A 17,192-nucleotide genomic window follows, 5' to 3' on the forward strand; every position below is an offset into this window, starting at 1 on the left:
TTTAAAATATTTTATATAAGCTTAAAATAAAGTTTGGGCAACCGAGAAAGGTTAAAAGAGAGGAACGTTGAACAATTTTTGTAGTAAAATGAAAAAAAAAAAGAAGAAAAAAGAGTTCTTCATGAGGGATTGAACCCGTAACCAGCAGCGGTATATCTTGACAGGTTATTGACTCAGCCACGATGCTCGTTTAATTCTAAATTAAATTTTCTATAGATATTTATCTATGATATTTCAAAATTTCTCTTTGAACTGTTGTCGGTCGTTTCATTTACCAACGAATTTCGCCATTCATTTTTTAATGTTCATTTTCGGCATGATAAGAGGTAAAGAGTGAAAACCAATATTTCTATGCATTTTTTATAACTTTGAAATTTATTTGAATATACACATTTGCTTGCGTATTACGTCCATACAAACGTTTAGGGTTCGGTTAGACGGAAGACCTTGCTGTTCCGCCTGTTTGTCAAGAACGGTTTGTGAGGGGCGGCAACTTTTTCCCCACCACCGAGCAATCCATTCATTTTCGCTGATTGCAATATCGGCTGGAACGATGATCATGACCCGCGCGGCTACGCGAAATCTGTAACATCGACAGAGGCGATGATCACGGAATCCTACTCCTGGACTCGCCGCTACGATTAGGCGCCATGCTTTTGGTATCGCCTAAAACCGGAGCGTTGTGCATCTCCCCGCTCATCTCTGTCCCCACTCATCTCTGGATATTCTAGGTGCTGTATTGTTCTTATATAAGTCATGGGTTTTGTTCGTCACGGGGAAAGCTGACCACGTGACCAGCGTCCTTGCCACGTGATTCGACGGTCGAAACCGCAGATTCAAATCATAAAAAGCAGTTCAAGAATATTATTTCCCATAAAATTTCAACCTCGATTTAATACTTATGGAACTGAGTGGATTTCAGATAACAACATTTAAAATTTATATAGCGTACTGATTATAGAATGCTAAAAAATGTTAGATCAAACTTTTTACATTTCTTTTATCCACCTTCATGCACATATTACAATTCAACTTTTCGCATGACTAATAATGTTCGAATTAACAATAACAATTGTATTTTGACGATATTATATTATTATACAAGATAAATAAAATCTTTGTTCCCTCCTCTTGAAGTAGGTCAAGTAGGAAGGTGCAACGAAATGCAAGAAGTTTGGAAATATTTTATCCCCGGTGAAAAGAGCCGTTTGAACTTTATTAATTTTGCCAGATCTTGAGAAACAATTAAAAGTTAAAGTTCTTGATTCGATAGTTTAACTGCATAGAGCCTTAACTTTCCTTAAAGGAAAGACCAGTCAATTTAAATTATTCCTTCCAAATACATTTACTATCTCTATCGTTCAAATCATAAAACTCTGAAATTAAGTGATAATATAAACAATAGATAATATAAATGGTTTATTTATCTTGATAGAAACAACAATTTGGATAATGATTGACTCAACAATAATTTGTTACCAATTTTATATCATTTGAATATTTGTTTCATCTGAAGCTGACATCTACTATTGTTAACTAAATATAAATCATATATCTAGTATACGTCCCAATGTCCAATATTAGTGGTATTACTCAAGTGTTCAATTTCGATACGTTTGGTAGATGATTTTCGACAGGGTGGCTGAAACTAGACATGTCGGTGCTGACGGTATCGACATTTGTAGATTGCTAAATTCAAGTATTCGAGGTAAATTCAAGGGTTACCTTAGTGTTAACGTTACGTGTATAGTTGAGTGTTGTTGAGAATGAAACTAGGATTAATATCAGGATTTATATTTGGAAAAAGCTTTTATTATTCCGATAGTAGCTTTTTGAATGGGTGAATTTTGAGCAATTATTACGAAATGTGGAAAGTAATGAAGTATAATAATTGTACCATATTCAGATTACTTGAAAACTTGTGAATATTTGAAATATACAACACAAAGGTGTACCTACATATTTTGCAATGAATTTGTGATATGTTTTTTAACAAACTTAGAAGCACTAGGATGGCTTCACAAGGAGTCTTAATGTTTAGAATTTCCAAAATTATAAAACAATCTGAAAAATTACGGCTTGCTGAAATAAATCAAATGCATCCGACTGTGATTTTTTGATCATTGTGATTGAGGTCATACACGTAAATATTAGTATCTGGCGAAATCACACAAATAGATATAGTATATACAGTTTGTAACGGTCTGACATGGCAGTTTCACATAAGTTATTTTAGCTGTGACAAAGGACAATGATGTAAATTGAACATTATTAGTATTTATTTCTGTAGAATAACTCACTTGTACATTTAATAGTAGATTATTATGCATAGGATTATGATATTTATGTCGTAAAACCTAGAATTTATCAAGTGATTGTTTTTAAGATATATTTATCGCATAAAGATTACGAATTGAGTCTTCAAAATTGTGACAAGGTGATACAATTGTAATAATGATGTTGTGTTACGATGGAAAACTTAGTTTATATTGCTTTGTTACGGCTTCTGTCATTGCCGGCTTACCTGAAATATTATTTAGGTTAGAATTTGATAATTATATGTCTTATCTACAAAATATGTGGGTAATTCATATATTGTTATATGGATTTTTGAATTTATTACTGGCCTTGGCATTTCGTGGCTTTGCCTATAGAGTGAGTGTAATGAAACATATAAGTTCTTTTAAATAAGTGAAACTGGTAAAACTAATCATCGTCCTCTTTCTTATATTCTACAGGTTGCAGTCCGAGCAACATTTTTGGGCTATGTGTTTGCTGTCGGTATTTTAATATTTTTTTGCTCATCAGCATCATGGCAGATGTTTGGCATATACATATCAGTACTAGCATTTTTTCATTATTCAGAATTTTTAGCCATTGCCTGGACCAATCCAGACACCGTATCTATCGAGTCTTTCATCTTGAATCACAGTCTAGCATATGGAATAGCAGCATGCTCAAGCTGGCTAGAATTTATCGTGGAAAGGTATTTTTTTCCTACAATAAAAGAGGCTTCCTCTATTTCTTACTTTGGCCTTGTATTGTGCCTTGGTGGTGAAGTCTTAAGAAAGATGGCAATCTTCACTGCGAAGCGAAACTTCAGTCATATTGTACAAAATAAAAAAGCAGAAAATCATGAATTAGTCACTCATGGAGTGTATGGATTCTGTCGACATCCCAGTTATGTGGGATGGTTTTACTGGTCTATTGGAACACAGGTAATTGTTTTTATATTAATGACATGTACTGTATCCACACATATTATGCTCTCTTACATTATAATTTTATGTTTATAGTTGATACTTCAAAACCCTTTCTGCTTTGTTGCCTATGCTATAACTTCATGGAGATTTTTCCACGAACGAGTTTTAATTGAAGAACTAACTCTACTGAACTTCTTTAGAGGACAGTATGTTGATTATCAGAAGAAAGTGGGTACAGGACTACCGTTTATCGTTGGATATAAAGTTGAATTGTAGCAGGAGACCATGGTTTAGTTTATAAAAATTACAAGTATTGTATTGTTATGAGCTTAATTGTAATAACACTACAAGTTCAGTATAATGATTTTAATTTTATATACATATATACTGTAACTCATCTCCTTACTATATAACTATTATTGTAAATACTATGGTACTTTCAAATGATTCTTGACTCGATGTATTGAAGTGTGAATGTAAATTATTACATTAGTGTTATCAGTTTTATAAATTAATCCGCATAATATTAAATATTCTAATTAGTTTGTAACCTTTCTAACCAAAACATAAAGAAATGTTGCAAAGTCTACAATTGTTAAACTTCACTCGATATACTATGAAGAATATTGCTACACGTTTTAATTTCGAAATAATCTAATGTATTGGATTCATACAAATGTAGCGCCAATATCAGTTAGCTAATCGTGAAGGGGTGGGGCTGGTACAGCGCTCATGACTCGTCCCAATGCGCATAGCGTCTGCTGGCTACAAATCGTGCAATTCTATCATGGTTGTTGACATCGAAGGTTATGTGTTAACAGTAATATTTGATTTTTCAAATTAAAAGTAAAATGGGTTTGCTCACAGATCCCAGAACTGGAAATGGAAAAATTATTAAATTTGTTCTTCAATGGGAAAAATGGCTATGTTTCTTCATGTACATTGGTGGTATAATATGGACTATGCTACTGGCACTACCTGTGTTCAATGACAGTAATTTCATATTTATTTACTTACACTTTTAATGAATGACTTTGATAGTTTCTTATTACATATAAATGATGCTCTGTTTAGGTACGTATTTTTCGGAAAATGCTTTATTGCCTGGATTAGTGATGAAGGAGTGTAGTTTGGAAGCAAGTGCTAAACAGTTTCATAATGAATTAATTGAAGAGATGAAACGATATCCTGATAAGATGCCATATCCTTGGCTGTTGGCTAAATTTAATCAACTATATTTGGATGTCTATATGCATAATTTCACGTTAAATTATCCATTTCGTGAACAGCAGGTATATAATTTAATGATTCTTGTATTCTTATTCAATGGTTATATTATAGAATCTATATATTAACTTTACCATTTATAGTTTACTGGACAGAATGTTTATGGTATTGTAAGAGCTCCTAGAGGTGCGAGTACAGAGGCAATTATTGTAAGTGTACCTTACAGACCTATTAGTAGTGTAAATCTGAATACAGCACCATCTATTGCTCTATTACTTGCATTTGCAAAGTGTTGCAGAAGTATGTATTTCAATAAAGTACAATTTCAATTGGTCTATATATATTCTAACATTGTTAATGGTTATAGAACAAAAATATTGGGCAAAGGACATCATATTCCTTGTGACAGAACATGAACAACTTGGTATGCAAGCTTGGTTGGAAGCATATCATGGTGTGACCAGCGGACAGGATGGTATATTAATGTCTGGAGATTTATCAGGAAGATCTGGTTCCATTCAGGCAGCCATCAATTTGGAATTGCATGGAATGAAAATCGCATCCGTTGACGTTAAGGTACAATATTATTTATCTAATTTCATTTTGGCACATTGTTTTATATTTTCTGGGTAGGTTGAAGGATTGAATGGACAATTGCCAAATTTGGATCTCGTTAATCTTGCCCAAGACATGATTACTAAGGAAGGAATTCGAAGAACTTTTCAACGTAGGCCAGATGTTAATGTGAAGAATAAAGTATCAAAATGGTGGTACCAGTTCAACACATTAATCTCCATGATCGTTACTCAAGCTACTGGTGTTCCCACAGGAAATCATGGATTGTTTCATAGGTAATAGAATATTTCACTTATCTTTGTTATTCTTCACATGTATAAATAATTGATAATACTTTCTTAATATTTATAAGGTTTGGTATCGAAGCTATTACATTAGAAGGCTTTGAAAGGTCAGGACGCGGACCCGAAGTTAGTTTCTATCAAGTTGGTCGTGTCGTGGAAAGCATAGTCCGTTCATTAAATAATTTATTAGAACGGTTTCATCAATCTTTTTTTTTCTATCTTTTACCATCTACCGACAGATACATTTCCATAGGTATGTAAAAAAGTATAACTTTTTGGAAGTAACTGATAAGTAAGACTGATTGTTTTATTTCAGGCTTATACATGCCACCATTAGTCCTAATAATAGGTGGTCTATTCATAAAAGCTTTTGCGTCATGGATTAGATTACAAGATACTGGCATAAAGGTCGAGGAAAATGAGAATCCTGATACAAAAATTAGTCAATTAAAGCAAAACAAAGTCGAAGAATTTGACATAGCAAGCATAGCTTCAGAAATATTATGGTCCCATATCATAGGTGTATCTATAATGTCATCACCTAAATTATTCACATCAATAGGATCACAATTATGGGATTTACCGACAGAGGACTCAATATATTATGGCTTTATAGTCACTACTGTTTTAACAATGTTTTGGCCATTCTACTTGAGAAGGTATTTTAAAGAAAATTGTATTATGTATTTTATATTTTCTTTAGCAATACTACTTGTCTATACACTAACAATACTAACAATACCAGTTGTCTTTCAGACCTAGAAAATCCGACAACGTTGCTCTTGTATGCGTTGTTGCATCAATAGAAGTAGCTACAACTTTATTATGTGTAGCGATGCACAATTTCTCGCTAGCATTGTTAACAGCCATAATCTACGTTCCTACAGCTCTAGCTATTTCACCGAAACGAGAAATTAATTCCAAGTAAAAATGCTTAATTGATACTGTGATAATTATTGTAATAAAATAATGTAATATTATGCTTATTGATATACTATTTTATATATATTCAGATTTCGAGGATTACTTCATGTCTTTTGGATACTGTTACATCCATTTGTGGTCGCCTCCATTCTCGTAATGGGATACACACGATTAAATTTTCCTGGAGAACCATTAATGTCTATACTAATTAAAGGAATACAAGCGACTAAACATGCATTTGTATTTAGTGTCATAGATTCTATGATTTATGGCAATTGGTTTTATAATGTGACTGTTGCTATTTTACTTCCCAATTGGATTCTATTCTGGAACGTCATTAATAGCAAAATTGCGTTCGATTCCTGACCAAATCCTTTAATAGATAATAAATAAATTAGATTAATCGGGTCAATAGCATCGATCTCTTAAGCCACGTATGTTACAATATAGAGTATTGTAGATAATACAAATATTGTTGCCATCAACCAGGTTTTGTATAATAAAGAATTGTGCATTTAATAGATTTTGAATGATGAGCCGCCTGATTAAGGCAGTATCCTGCTTTAAAAGGGTCCAAAAATCGAATTTTTTTTATTGCCTAAATCTATTCCTAATGTATCCAAGAATATGTATTCAAAGTTATAGAGGCTAATTCACAATATTTTCAAAGATACAGCACTAAACGCCATGGGGCATGGGCAGCTGGAGCGCGCGCTCTTTTACTTTAAAGCGCGTTTTCTCGAGTTTTCATTTTTACGCTTTTTCTAAACTGGCGGGCGTGATTGCAAGAAAACTAGACGACCAATCAAAACGAACCAACGCTTGTTAGCTTCAGTTTTGTATTCTCTTCTATTTGCACTAAAAAGATTCATGAAAAAAGTTCTAAACAACTTTTTTAGCAAGTTAAAATGATTTTTTTTCACAAAAAACATTTTTTTCAAACCTGAGAAAAATTTTAGATTTCACAATTTTTTGAGTTTTTCTTAGTTCATCTAGAAGAAAAATATATGGAAATATAAATTTTCTTTGGTTTTTTTGTTTCCAACGAAAATTGCGAGCTTCATCTTTCCCACCGATTGGAGACTGCAATTGCATGGGCATAAAAATCTGCTGTGTATTAATATTTTTCGCACAAAAAAATTTTTTTTTAATGTTCAAATATGCAATAAAATAATCTTCTAAGTTCGCTACACTTGCTTATTTTTTTCTATCCTAAAAGAGTTCCCGGAAAAACGCTTTTTTTAGGCCTTCTAAAGCAGGTACTGCCTTAATTGTATGTTATTATGAGAAAACACATCGTTCGAACAAATATTATACTCGCCATGTATTTCATTTAAGTAGAAATTGAATCGTAGAAATTTATATCGTAATAATTATGCAATGCATTGGCAAGGAAGAAATAAATATATCTTCTAAACAATTTTCAAGTTATTGTGGCAGCAGCATAAAAATAAACATTTATTATATTCAATTATCGAAAGTTAGCTCACGAATTGTTACTAGAAGTTATCATGGACTTTTCCAAAAATCTATTTTTGTTTATCCCAATGTATTCTTATAAACACTATCCCCTTTCAGACTATGTAGGGGGCCTTGAAAAAAATAGACCTCCATAATCCAGAGTTTATCATAATGATAACCTGGACATATTTAATGAAATACGATCACCATTTTCAGTTTACTTCTACGTCTTGTTTGACATGAGTCGTTAAGGGATACGTCACGGAAAGTAAGATCACGCTTCGGATTGATTATGTGAAAAATTTTGATAGCTTGTTCAATGATAAAATGTTTGAAGATAGCTAGTATCGTGCGTGCTTGCATTGTAGCTGTATCGTTTACTGCAAGAAGAAGCATGTAAGTCAGTGTTTCGTACGTAAGCGCCAAGTACTGAACAAGTGCTCTTAGTTGCTCTAGAAGATTCTACGATTATAATTTGCACTACTTTGTGAATCATCTAACCGAGATTAAGACACAGGACAAATTTCTCGTGCATTATTCACATTGAATATACGATTAATTTTATTAATGTCAATGTAAAGTAATTATTCAGAAACTGCCATACACTTATTGCATTTTAGAAAGGCATTGCAGCGTTAGTTCTGTGCTTCAGTGAAAGGTGTATTACTAGTTATATATCAGTCAATGTGCATCAGTAGCGCGAAATTTGCCGTCTGTACAATTTTAAGTGCTTTGCTTTACAATTCTGAATATTGTTAGAAAACAAAAATTCATGCAATATGATTTAACAACGTTGATTACGAAGGACAAAATACTTTTCTATGGCATACCTTGGTATTATCTGTGAGTGGAAAATTTTCCTTTACATAGATTCCAATTACGTAATTTCATAATAACTTGTTGCATTAATTCATATTAATACTTATGAAATCTTCTTGCAGAGTATGTGTTGAGCAACTTCGAATGAGTTTTTGTTGATTGTATCATAATTTCGTAATTCTGATGATAAATAAGGCTCGACAAATAAGGTTGATAACGTAATGTCTGTATTAACCGAATCATTCATATCTTTTGCAAAGTGTAGATTTCGAAAAGCAAAGAGAATTATCGCAGTAATCCTCCTACTTTATATACTAACCTTTCGAGCTTATATGACGACGTTCTGTGATTAAATTGTATAAATATCCATAATTTACATTTTATTAATCACTTTATGGATGCCTATAAAATATATTTTTAATCTAACATGTATACTTTCTAGGCTGTCAATGAGTAAAATTGGAAAATTCATAAAAAACAAGATTAATTTTATATGCAAATGGTCTAACACATTTTTATAAATTATTTTTATAAAACATTTCGAATGAATGTTGCACTTCTGGTGAATTGGTAACTTTTAAAACTATTAATGACCATATACTCGATATACTAATACGTATGGTGATATTAAAATTTCATACTCAGAGATTTAATTATACCTACGTGTTTTATAACTATCCTTGAGTATGAAAAGATCGTACTGCTGATGTGTAACTAAAACTTGATATTTATTGGAATGTATAATCCTAGTGTAATATGAGGCTGGAGGCTTATCCAGGCACTAAGACTTGAACGCAGAGCTTTGATTAGTGAAAAATTTGTTGGGGGGAGAAACTAAACATTTTCCACCAATCGAAGCACTGCGTTCGATCTTTGGCGCCTGTATAGAGATCTAGCTTACCAAAGCAACCGCTTAGACGGATAGTTTTGCAAACACAGAACCAATCCACAGGGGATTTAAAATTTTGTATTTATCCATACAGTTCAATAACACGACGGCTATCATTTTGAAGGAATTTAATAACAAAGAAAATTTGAAAAAACATGGAGGAATCTCAGGCGAACAGTACCATAAATGGGATTTACCAGAAAGAGTTATCCCACACCTTAATATTTTACGTAAATGGTAACGAGGTAAGAAATCATATTGACTTCTCACATACTTTATGCTTTGCGTTACTTTTGTAATTATGTATCTTATGTATACAGGTAATCGATGCTGATGTTAATCCCGAATGGACGTTGCTCTATTATCTTCGTAACAAACGTATCCTTTTTGTCGAATAAATAATAATATATATTTTTAATAAAACGTTATGACCTTAACAAATCACACAGTGTATTTATGTGGTACAAAACTTGGTTGTGCAGAAGGTGGATGCGGTGCGTGCACCGTTATGGTATCGAGATATGATCGTCAGGCAGAAAAAGTCATGTATCCTTTATATTGTCATGTTAATTATGGTCAAATGTGCTTTTTATTGATCGATGATAATATTTTGAAAATTATTTTTCTTATAATCGCAACATATAGTCATTTGGCTGTGAATGCATGCCTGACACCAGTATGCGCTATGCACGGCCTGGCTGTTACTACTGTAGAAGGTATTGGTAGCGTAAGAACAAAATTACATCCTGTTCAGGAGAGAATCGCAAAGGCGCATGGATCACAGTGCGGTTTTTGTACGCCTGGCATTGTCATGTCGATGTACGCGTTATTGAGATCAATCCCAAAGCCAACAATGGAGAACATAGAGATTGCTTTTCAAGGTAACCGGAAATCACAGGATGAATTTCAGTCGCAATTATTGTGATCCAATATATATTTTCTTTTTTTAGGAAATCTATGCAGATGCACTGGCTACAGACCCATTATCGAAGGCTTCAAGACGTTTACAGAAGAGTGGGAACAGTCGCAACTGCTTTCTCATGTAGCAAAGGGAACATCCTGTAACGAAGTTAAAACATGCGCGATGGGCGATGCTTGCTGTAAAAAAGCTTTCACCTCTGAACCCACAGAGGTTTTTAATTCTAAAGAATTTCGACCGTACGATTCTACTCAGGAACCTATATTTCCGCCGAAATTGAAGGTTGATCTTTTAACGGGAATAAATGCGGTTTAATAAATCGTACTGACATGACGGATGGTCAACGATATTTAATTTTCAGATTTCCTCTAAACTGGATGAACAGTGCTTGGTATTCAACGGGAAGAAAGTTACTTGGTACAGACCAGTTACCCTCAAGGAGTTGCTTGTTTTAAAGAAAAAGTACCACAGTGCTAAAATAATTGTTGGTAACACAGAAGTTGGTAAGCCTTTAGTTTGTCAATGCATTTTTATAATAGGAAATTACTATATTTTTGTCTTGAATGATTTTTTTTTATTACTCAGGAGTCGAGGTGAAGTTTAAGCACTTATTATATCCCGTTTTGATACAACCAACTCAAATAAAAGAAATGCGTGAGATATCAGTGACCCACGAAACAATAAGAATTGGTGCCAGTGTAACTTTGATGGAACTTGAGGAAGCTTTAAAACACCAGATCAAAGCGCAGCCTGGTAAGTATCTCTTTACGCAACAATATTATTAAAAACATCACATTGTCCTTAACCACATTGTTTGCAGAATACAAAACAAGAATCTTCACTCAAATAGTAAACATGTTGCATTGGTTTGCTGGAAAGCAAATACGAAATGTCGCGGTAAGTTCCCGCCGTCTTTATTGTCTTTGTAGTTCCTACAGTTATTTTTAATTATATTTTATACAAATAATTACATATGATACAGGCTGTCGGAGGCAACATAATGACCGGAAGTCCTATATCGGATTTAAATCCAATTTTCATGGCTGCAGGCATAAAATTGAATCTGTGCAGTCTCGACCGAGGACATAGGACAGTTCCAATGGACCACACATTTTTTGTGGGCTATAGACGTAACGTGGTTTTGCCTGATGAGATTTTAGTCTCCATTGAAATTCCTTATGGGATCGAGGGCCAATACTTTGTGGCATACAAGCAAGCTAAAAGACGTGACGATGATATTGCTATTGTTAATATGGCACTGAATGTGTTTTTCGAATTGGGAACAAATGAAATTCGAGATGCCTACATGGCATTCGGTGGTATGGCTCCTACGACTAAGCTGGCAAGAGATACTTGCAGCTATATGATCGGGAGGTGAGCTGAGAGGCGAGTGGATTTCGAGTTGCTTGAAACAAGTAGAGAAAACTATTTACATTGATAATTGCAGGAAATGGGATGAGAGTATGGTAGAATCTGTCTATGACTCGTTAATAAAAGAACTTCCGCTGTCTGGTGATGCTCCAGGTGGAATGGTTCAATATCGTCGATCACTGACTCTCAGGTAGGACAACATTAATAATAACAAAAAATTGATATTGTAAAAAAATATTTTACAAATCGTACCTATCGTTACTTTTTATTTTTTTAGTTTGTTCTTCAAAGGTTTCATACTCATTGCGCAAGAGCTAAGAAAAGTCTTGCCAGATATTCCTCCATTGCCCAAAGAATTGGAGAATGCTGGAGAGGGATTTCACTACAGAATTCCACACAGTTCACAGTATTATGAAGTGGTATGCTGTAGTTCAGAAATATTGTAAACACATTGTGTTACAAAAAATTATATTGCTTTCACATTATACTTATCTGACGCAGATTTGCAAGGATCAGCCTCCTACGGATTTAATAGGAAGGCCTATTGTACACGCAAGTGCCTTTAAACAAGCCACTGGAGAAGCTGTGTACTGTGATGACATGCCTCATATCACTGGTGAATTATATTTGGCTCTCGTCATTTCAACAAAAGCTCATGCTAAGATTATTAAAGTTGACGCAGCAGAAGCTCTTGCCATGGATGGTGTTGTAGCATTTTACAGCGCTGAAGACATTCCTGATGATAGAAGATGGATTGGTCCGATTTTCCACGACGAAGTGTTGTTCGTTTCAGAAAAGGTACCGCCATAATAAAGTTGATTTTAAAAATTACGAAGGTTATAGACGAAATATTACATTTAACCTCGAATTGTTCAGGTTACGAGCCAGGGACAAAGTATTGGAGCAATAGTAGCCATTGATCAAGCAACTGCGCAAGAAGCTGCAAGAAAAGTTCGGGTTGAATATGAAGAATTACAACCTATTATCGTTTCTATCGAAGTAAATTAAACATATATCTTCAGTGACTCTGTACAATTTTATTCGTTACTGAAAATAACTTTTTTTAGGACGCAATTAAGCATAACTCGTTCTTTCCGGGCTGCCCTAAGCGAATACAGAAAGGTGATGCCAAGAAGGCATTTAGTGAAGTTGATCATGTTTTGGAAGGTGAGGTACGAATGGGCGGACAAGAACATTTTTATTTAGAAACTCATGCAGCCATCGCTGTACCAAGGGAAGAAGATGAGTTGGAAGTATTTTCTTCGACTCAACATCCATCAGAGATTCAAAAATTAATTGCCTTTACTCTTGGCGTGCCAATTAATAGAATTAATACTCGCGTCAAACGTATGGGCGGTGGATTTGGCGGTAAGGAATCTCGAGGGATGTTGGTAGCATTACCCGTTGCTTTGGCGGCTTACAGGTATGAATTTATTGTTTATCATGCATTGCTAAAAGTGACTCGAATTGTTATAGCTCATTTTATTACCATAATATATAGGTTGCGAAAGCCAGTACGTTGTATGCTGGATAGGGATGAAGATATGTTGATTTCTGGCACAAGACATCCATTTTACTATAAGTACAAAGTAGGCTTTAACAATGATGGGTACATTAAGGTTGTTGAAGTTCACATTTATAATAACTGTGGATATTCAATGGATCTCTCAGGATCGGTGAGTTCAATAGAAATATATAATTGTGAAAAGTATTGTGAACATTTGTTCACATAAATGAAATTCGTTGAACACGCTACACAGGTATTAGAGAGGGCTATGTTTCATTTTGAAAACTCTTATAAAGTACCAGTGTCAAATGTTTTTGGATATTTATGCAAAACAAATCTACCATCAAATACTGCATTCCGAGGATTTGGTGGTCCGCAAGGAATGTTCATCGGAGAAAATATTATTAGACATGTAGCCCATTATCTTGGAATGGAAGTAGCTAAGGTACATTTTCGATATTAAATGGAAGTACGACAATATGTTCAGAAATTTTTTAAAACTAATCAATTGATTGTATAGGTATCTGAATTAAACTTATATAAAGAAGGAGATGTAACACACTACAATCAAATTCTTACACACTGTACATTGAATCGTTGTTGGAAAGAATGTCTCGCAATGGCCAACTATGAAGCCAGGATGGAAACTATTCGCGAGTACAATAGGTAGATCGATAATCTTTTGTAATATTGAAAGAATGTGTTAGCGTTGTGTTTCATTTTCAGAGAACACAGATATAGAAAAAGAGGCATGGCTGTTATCCCAACGAAATTTGGAATTGCGTTTACTGCAAAGTTTTTAAATCAAGCAGGTGCACTTGTTCATATATACACTGATGGTTCGGTTTTAATGTCTCATGGTGGTACAGAAATGGGACAAGGGTTACATACTAAAATGATTCAAGTATGGCTTATTTTACATTTTTTGTTATATCGTCTTTTTAATTCTTTATAATTATTATATTTATATTAGGTTGCGAGTAGGATTTTCAAAGTCAATCCAAGTAAAATTCATATTGCTGAAACAGCTACTGATAAGGTACCAAATACTTCAGCCACAGCTGCCAGCGCAGGTTCAGATCTGAATGGTATGGCTGTGATGGTACGTTATTAAAGTAACTGTCTTTATTTTAAGTTCTAATTATATGAAATGCTTATTTATTTCTATATTTCTAGAACGCATGTAATGAGATTATGAAGCGTTTGCAACCAATTATTAAAGAAGATCCTCATGGAACTTGGGAACAGTGGATACACAAAGCTTATTTTGAAAGGATCAGTCTCTCTGCAACAGGATTTTATAGTACTCCTGATATTGGCTATTCTTTTGAAACAAATTCAGGAGATCCGTTTAACTATTTTACATATGGAGTAGCATGCACTGAGGTTGAAATTGATTGTCTTACCGGAGACCACCAGGTATGACGTATGAAAAATGAAATATGAAGGAATATAAAACAAAATATCCTTATGCCCAGGTACTGAGAACAGATATTGTAATGGACTTAGGAGAAAGTCTTAACCCTGCCATTGACATTGGTCAAGTCGAGGGTGGATTCATTCAAGGATATGGTCTTTTTACACTGGAGGAATTGATATATTCACCTACTGGAACTTTGTACAGCAGAGGTCCTGGAGCTTACAAATTACCTGGATTTACAGATATCCCACAGGAATTTAACGTGTCCTTACTGAAGGGAGCTCCTAATCCTAGAGCAGTGTATTCCTCTAAGGTAATTCTGAAAATATTATCAGACTATATAGTTGATATAGAATTTACTCTCACTAGAATTTCATATTTTATAACAGTTTATATTTTCCGAAATGTAATTAATAATATTATATAACTTCATTAATTGATTTCAGGCTGTTGGAGAACCACCACTATTTCTAGCATCATCAGCTTTCTTTGCCATTAAAGAAGCAATTCAGGCAGCAAGAAAAGATATGAATGTTAATGATTACTTCAGATTAGATTCCCCAGCAACCGCTGCCCGAATTCGGATGGCATGCAGCGATCACATGGTGAAAAAGGTATGTGAAATATAGTAATAGTCAACATCATTGATTTTATAATTATTTGAAAACTAACAATATTATTTTTATAACAGCTTGGTAACTCTGATGGAAAATTACCTTGGAACATTCCTGCGTAATAAAACGACATTTCTGAGTTTACTTTTTCAAATGGAATGATCATACCAAGAATTATAGCATAAACGATTACTCAATAACTAACGGTATTTCAGAAATTATATTCTGAATATACCATTTGCTAATCATTTTGGTATCGTTATAATTATTTGTGCGAGCAATTACATTTATTGAGAAATGTCACAGTGTTATTAACCAAGACAATCGAGTGAGTGTCATTACATACTTCCTTATCAGTGTGTTTTATATTCATAAAAATTAAATATATAAGGAAAATTGAAACTTACGTGCTACAGTGGATTGCAATGAACAATAAACGATGAAAAAAGTATAATTAAATTTTCTGTCTCGTTAATTTATGTTACTAATATATTAGAAATATATAATGTTAGAAAATATTATACATAATCTTTACAATATCGTATTATAATTACCTTAGTCATTGAACTTACTACAAAAAAACTATTATTTAATTAATTTTAAACATTACTTATACCAGACTTTTCTATTGTCTCTAGCAACGTTTGTAAGTTCGTTTCAAACAATTCACAACGAATTGGCATTTCCAAGGAATAGAAAGGATTCTTCAAAGCGTAATCTGCATAAAGTTCATACACACGTTTTGTAAGAATATCCATTCCTGGTTGCACTGGATCTGCGACTATGATAAATTTAACACCAGTTAACGTTTGGTAACAATATAACCGAAATGTATCTGCTTCCAGCACTTCAATCCCTGAACATCTCGGTTCTGGACTAAGTTGACTTGCTATTGCAAAAAGTGGGTAGAACATAGAAGCCAGGAAAATTTTTTCATTAGTTGTCATTTTCGCTCGACTGAATTTTAATGTTATTGGGAAGTTTTCAGGCTGTTCTAACATCTCCAAAACGTCTCTACCATCCTCGAGCTCCCGTCCTGTGACAGGATTACCGTTTACTGCTGTCAAGGCATGACCCACTAGAATAACGTGTAAAAATCTCTGCTCCTCTTAAATGTTCTAAATAAGTCTCACGAAAATACAAATATATTGCTTACCATTTATTCCATCCCTTTGACCAAACGCTACCACCACCTTCTTATTTTCGTATGTCAGCTTGACATCTAATGGATAATTAAACGATTTCTCGGTTTCTACCCTCGGAATGTTGTGATCGTGGTTAAAAATCAAACCACCAGATTTTGAGACTATATACACACCGTATATGACCATTATTTTTCCCTATAAGAACGTCAAATTTTTGACGTTTATTGAACTAACTGCTACTTGGTTAAAACTTGACTAAAGATAAACATATTTCTATCCTTTATCAGAGTTGAGTAGGAAGATGCAAAACGCTACGGTTTTAGGCAAAGATGAATAGGGAGATGCACAACGCTACGATTTTCGGCGATACCAAAATCGTGGCGCTAAATCATAGCGGCGAGTCCGGAAGTAGGACATTGCGATCATCGCCTCCGTCGACAATAAGAATCCCGTCGTAGCCGAGCTAAACGGGAACACGGACGCGTAGCTTGGCGGGCAGAGGTTCTCCGCTACTCACCGCTGTTTCCCAAAGCAACCCTTAGAACGAGCCCGGGAACTATAGAACTTCTCAACAACTGTTGAAAAAGCCTATTGTTGAAATATTTTTACCAAATTTGAAAATTTCTAATACTAATGAAATGTCTCTTTGAGCAAAATTAAAGAATTAGACTATTTGTAAGTAGGTTGTAAATAGATGAGTATATGAATTAATTGAACTTTACTTATAGTGTTTAATTTTTTTAAGAGGTACTGCCATTCTAACGGCTCAAAAAAAAAATTGTGGTCAATTATTATTAAAAAATAGCATATGTAATATGAAGTCTATTTAGATG

At 34.0% G+C, this 17,192-nt stretch overlaps 4 protein-coding genes across 7 annotated transcripts; 3 read left to right on the forward strand and 1 right to left on the reverse strand.

Moving 5' to 3' along the window:
• The first annotated feature begins 2,026 nt into the window (after positions 1 to 2,026).
• LOC107270344 (protein-S-isoprenylcysteine O-methyltransferase) lies at positions 2,027 to 3,734 on the forward strand. Its single transcript, XM_015745277.2, has 3 exons — positions 2,027 to 2,655; positions 2,739 to 3,218; positions 3,297 to 3,734. The coding sequence occupies exons 1-3, from the start codon at positions 2,455 to 2,457 to the stop codon at positions 3,477 to 3,479; spliced, it is 864 nt and encodes a 287-aa protein (XP_015600763.1). The 5' UTR covers positions 2,027 to 2,454; the 3' UTR covers positions 3,480 to 3,734.
• Positions 3,735 to 3,785: 51 nt separating this feature from the next.
• LOC107270343 (glycosylphosphatidylinositol anchor attachment 1 protein) lies at positions 3,786 to 6,737 on the forward strand. 2 transcript variants are annotated; one of them, XM_025087695.1, is made up of 9 exons: positions 3,786 to 4,196; positions 4,278 to 4,495; positions 4,574 to 4,730; positions 4,798 to 5,006; positions 5,064 to 5,281; positions 5,359 to 5,543; positions 5,640 to 5,949; positions 6,047 to 6,214; positions 6,304 to 6,737. In XM_025087695.1, exons 1-9 carry the CDS (start codon positions 4,055 to 4,057, stop codon positions 6,578 to 6,580), a joined length of 1,884 nt encoding a protein of 627 aa, XP_024943463.1. In that variant the 5' UTR covers positions 3,786 to 4,054; the 3' UTR covers positions 6,581 to 6,737. The 2 variants fall into 2 exon arrangements, with proteins under 2 accessions (XP_024943463.1, XP_015600762.1); XM_015745276.2 differs by having other exon boundaries at positions 3,800 to 4,196; positions 5,607 to 5,949.
• Positions 6,738 to 7,925: 1,188 nt separating this feature from the next.
• LOC107270342 (xanthine dehydrogenase) lies at positions 7,926 to 15,673 on the forward strand. 3 transcript variants are annotated; one of them, XM_025087694.1, is made up of 24 exons: positions 7,926 to 7,943; positions 9,478 to 9,628; positions 9,704 to 9,761; positions 9,833 to 9,929; positions 10,029 to 10,264; positions 10,334 to 10,584; positions 10,664 to 10,805; positions 10,888 to 11,055; positions 11,123 to 11,199; positions 11,285 to 11,676; positions 11,750 to 11,863; positions 11,951 to 12,092; positions 12,175 to 12,471; positions 12,550 to 12,672; positions 12,741 to 13,096; positions 13,175 to 13,349; positions 13,434 to 13,625; positions 13,701 to 13,846; positions 13,907 to 14,084; positions 14,154 to 14,282; positions 14,357 to 14,599; positions 14,659 to 14,913; positions 15,047 to 15,214; positions 15,292 to 15,673. In XM_025087694.1, exons 2-24 carry the CDS (start codon positions 9,539 to 9,541, stop codon positions 15,334 to 15,336), a joined length of 4,074 nt encoding a protein of 1,357 aa, XP_024943462.1. In that variant the 5' UTR covers positions 7,926 to 7,943; positions 9,478 to 9,538; the 3' UTR covers positions 15,337 to 15,673. The 3 variants fall into 3 exon arrangements, with proteins under 3 accessions (XP_024943462.1, XP_015600760.1, XP_015600761.1); XM_015745274.2 differs by having other exon boundaries at positions 7,933 to 8,071; XM_015745275.2 differs by lacking the exon at positions 7,926 to 7,943 and adding an exon at positions 8,276 to 8,518.
• On the reverse strand, positions 15,655 to 16,717 carry LOC107270346 (trafficking protein particle complex subunit 4). The gene is made up of 2 exons (XM_015745278.2): positions 16,371 to 16,717; positions 15,655 to 16,292 (listed from the first exon to the last, which is right to left on the reverse strand). Exons 1-2 carry the CDS (start codon positions 16,543 to 16,545, stop codon positions 15,814 to 15,816), a joined length of 654 nt encoding a protein of 217 aa, XP_015600764.1. The 5' UTR covers positions 16,546 to 16,717; the 3' UTR covers positions 15,655 to 15,813.
• Between the last annotated feature and the right edge of the window lie 475 nt (positions 16,718 to 17,192).

This window comes from Cephus cinctus, unplaced genomic scaffold (assembly GCF_000341935.2).
Source record: "Cephus cinctus unplaced genomic scaffold, Ccin1 Ccin1_scaffold0727, whole genome shotgun sequence".
Lineage (NCBI taxonomy): Eukaryota > Metazoa > Arthropoda > Insecta > Hymenoptera > Cephidae > Cephus > Cephus cinctus.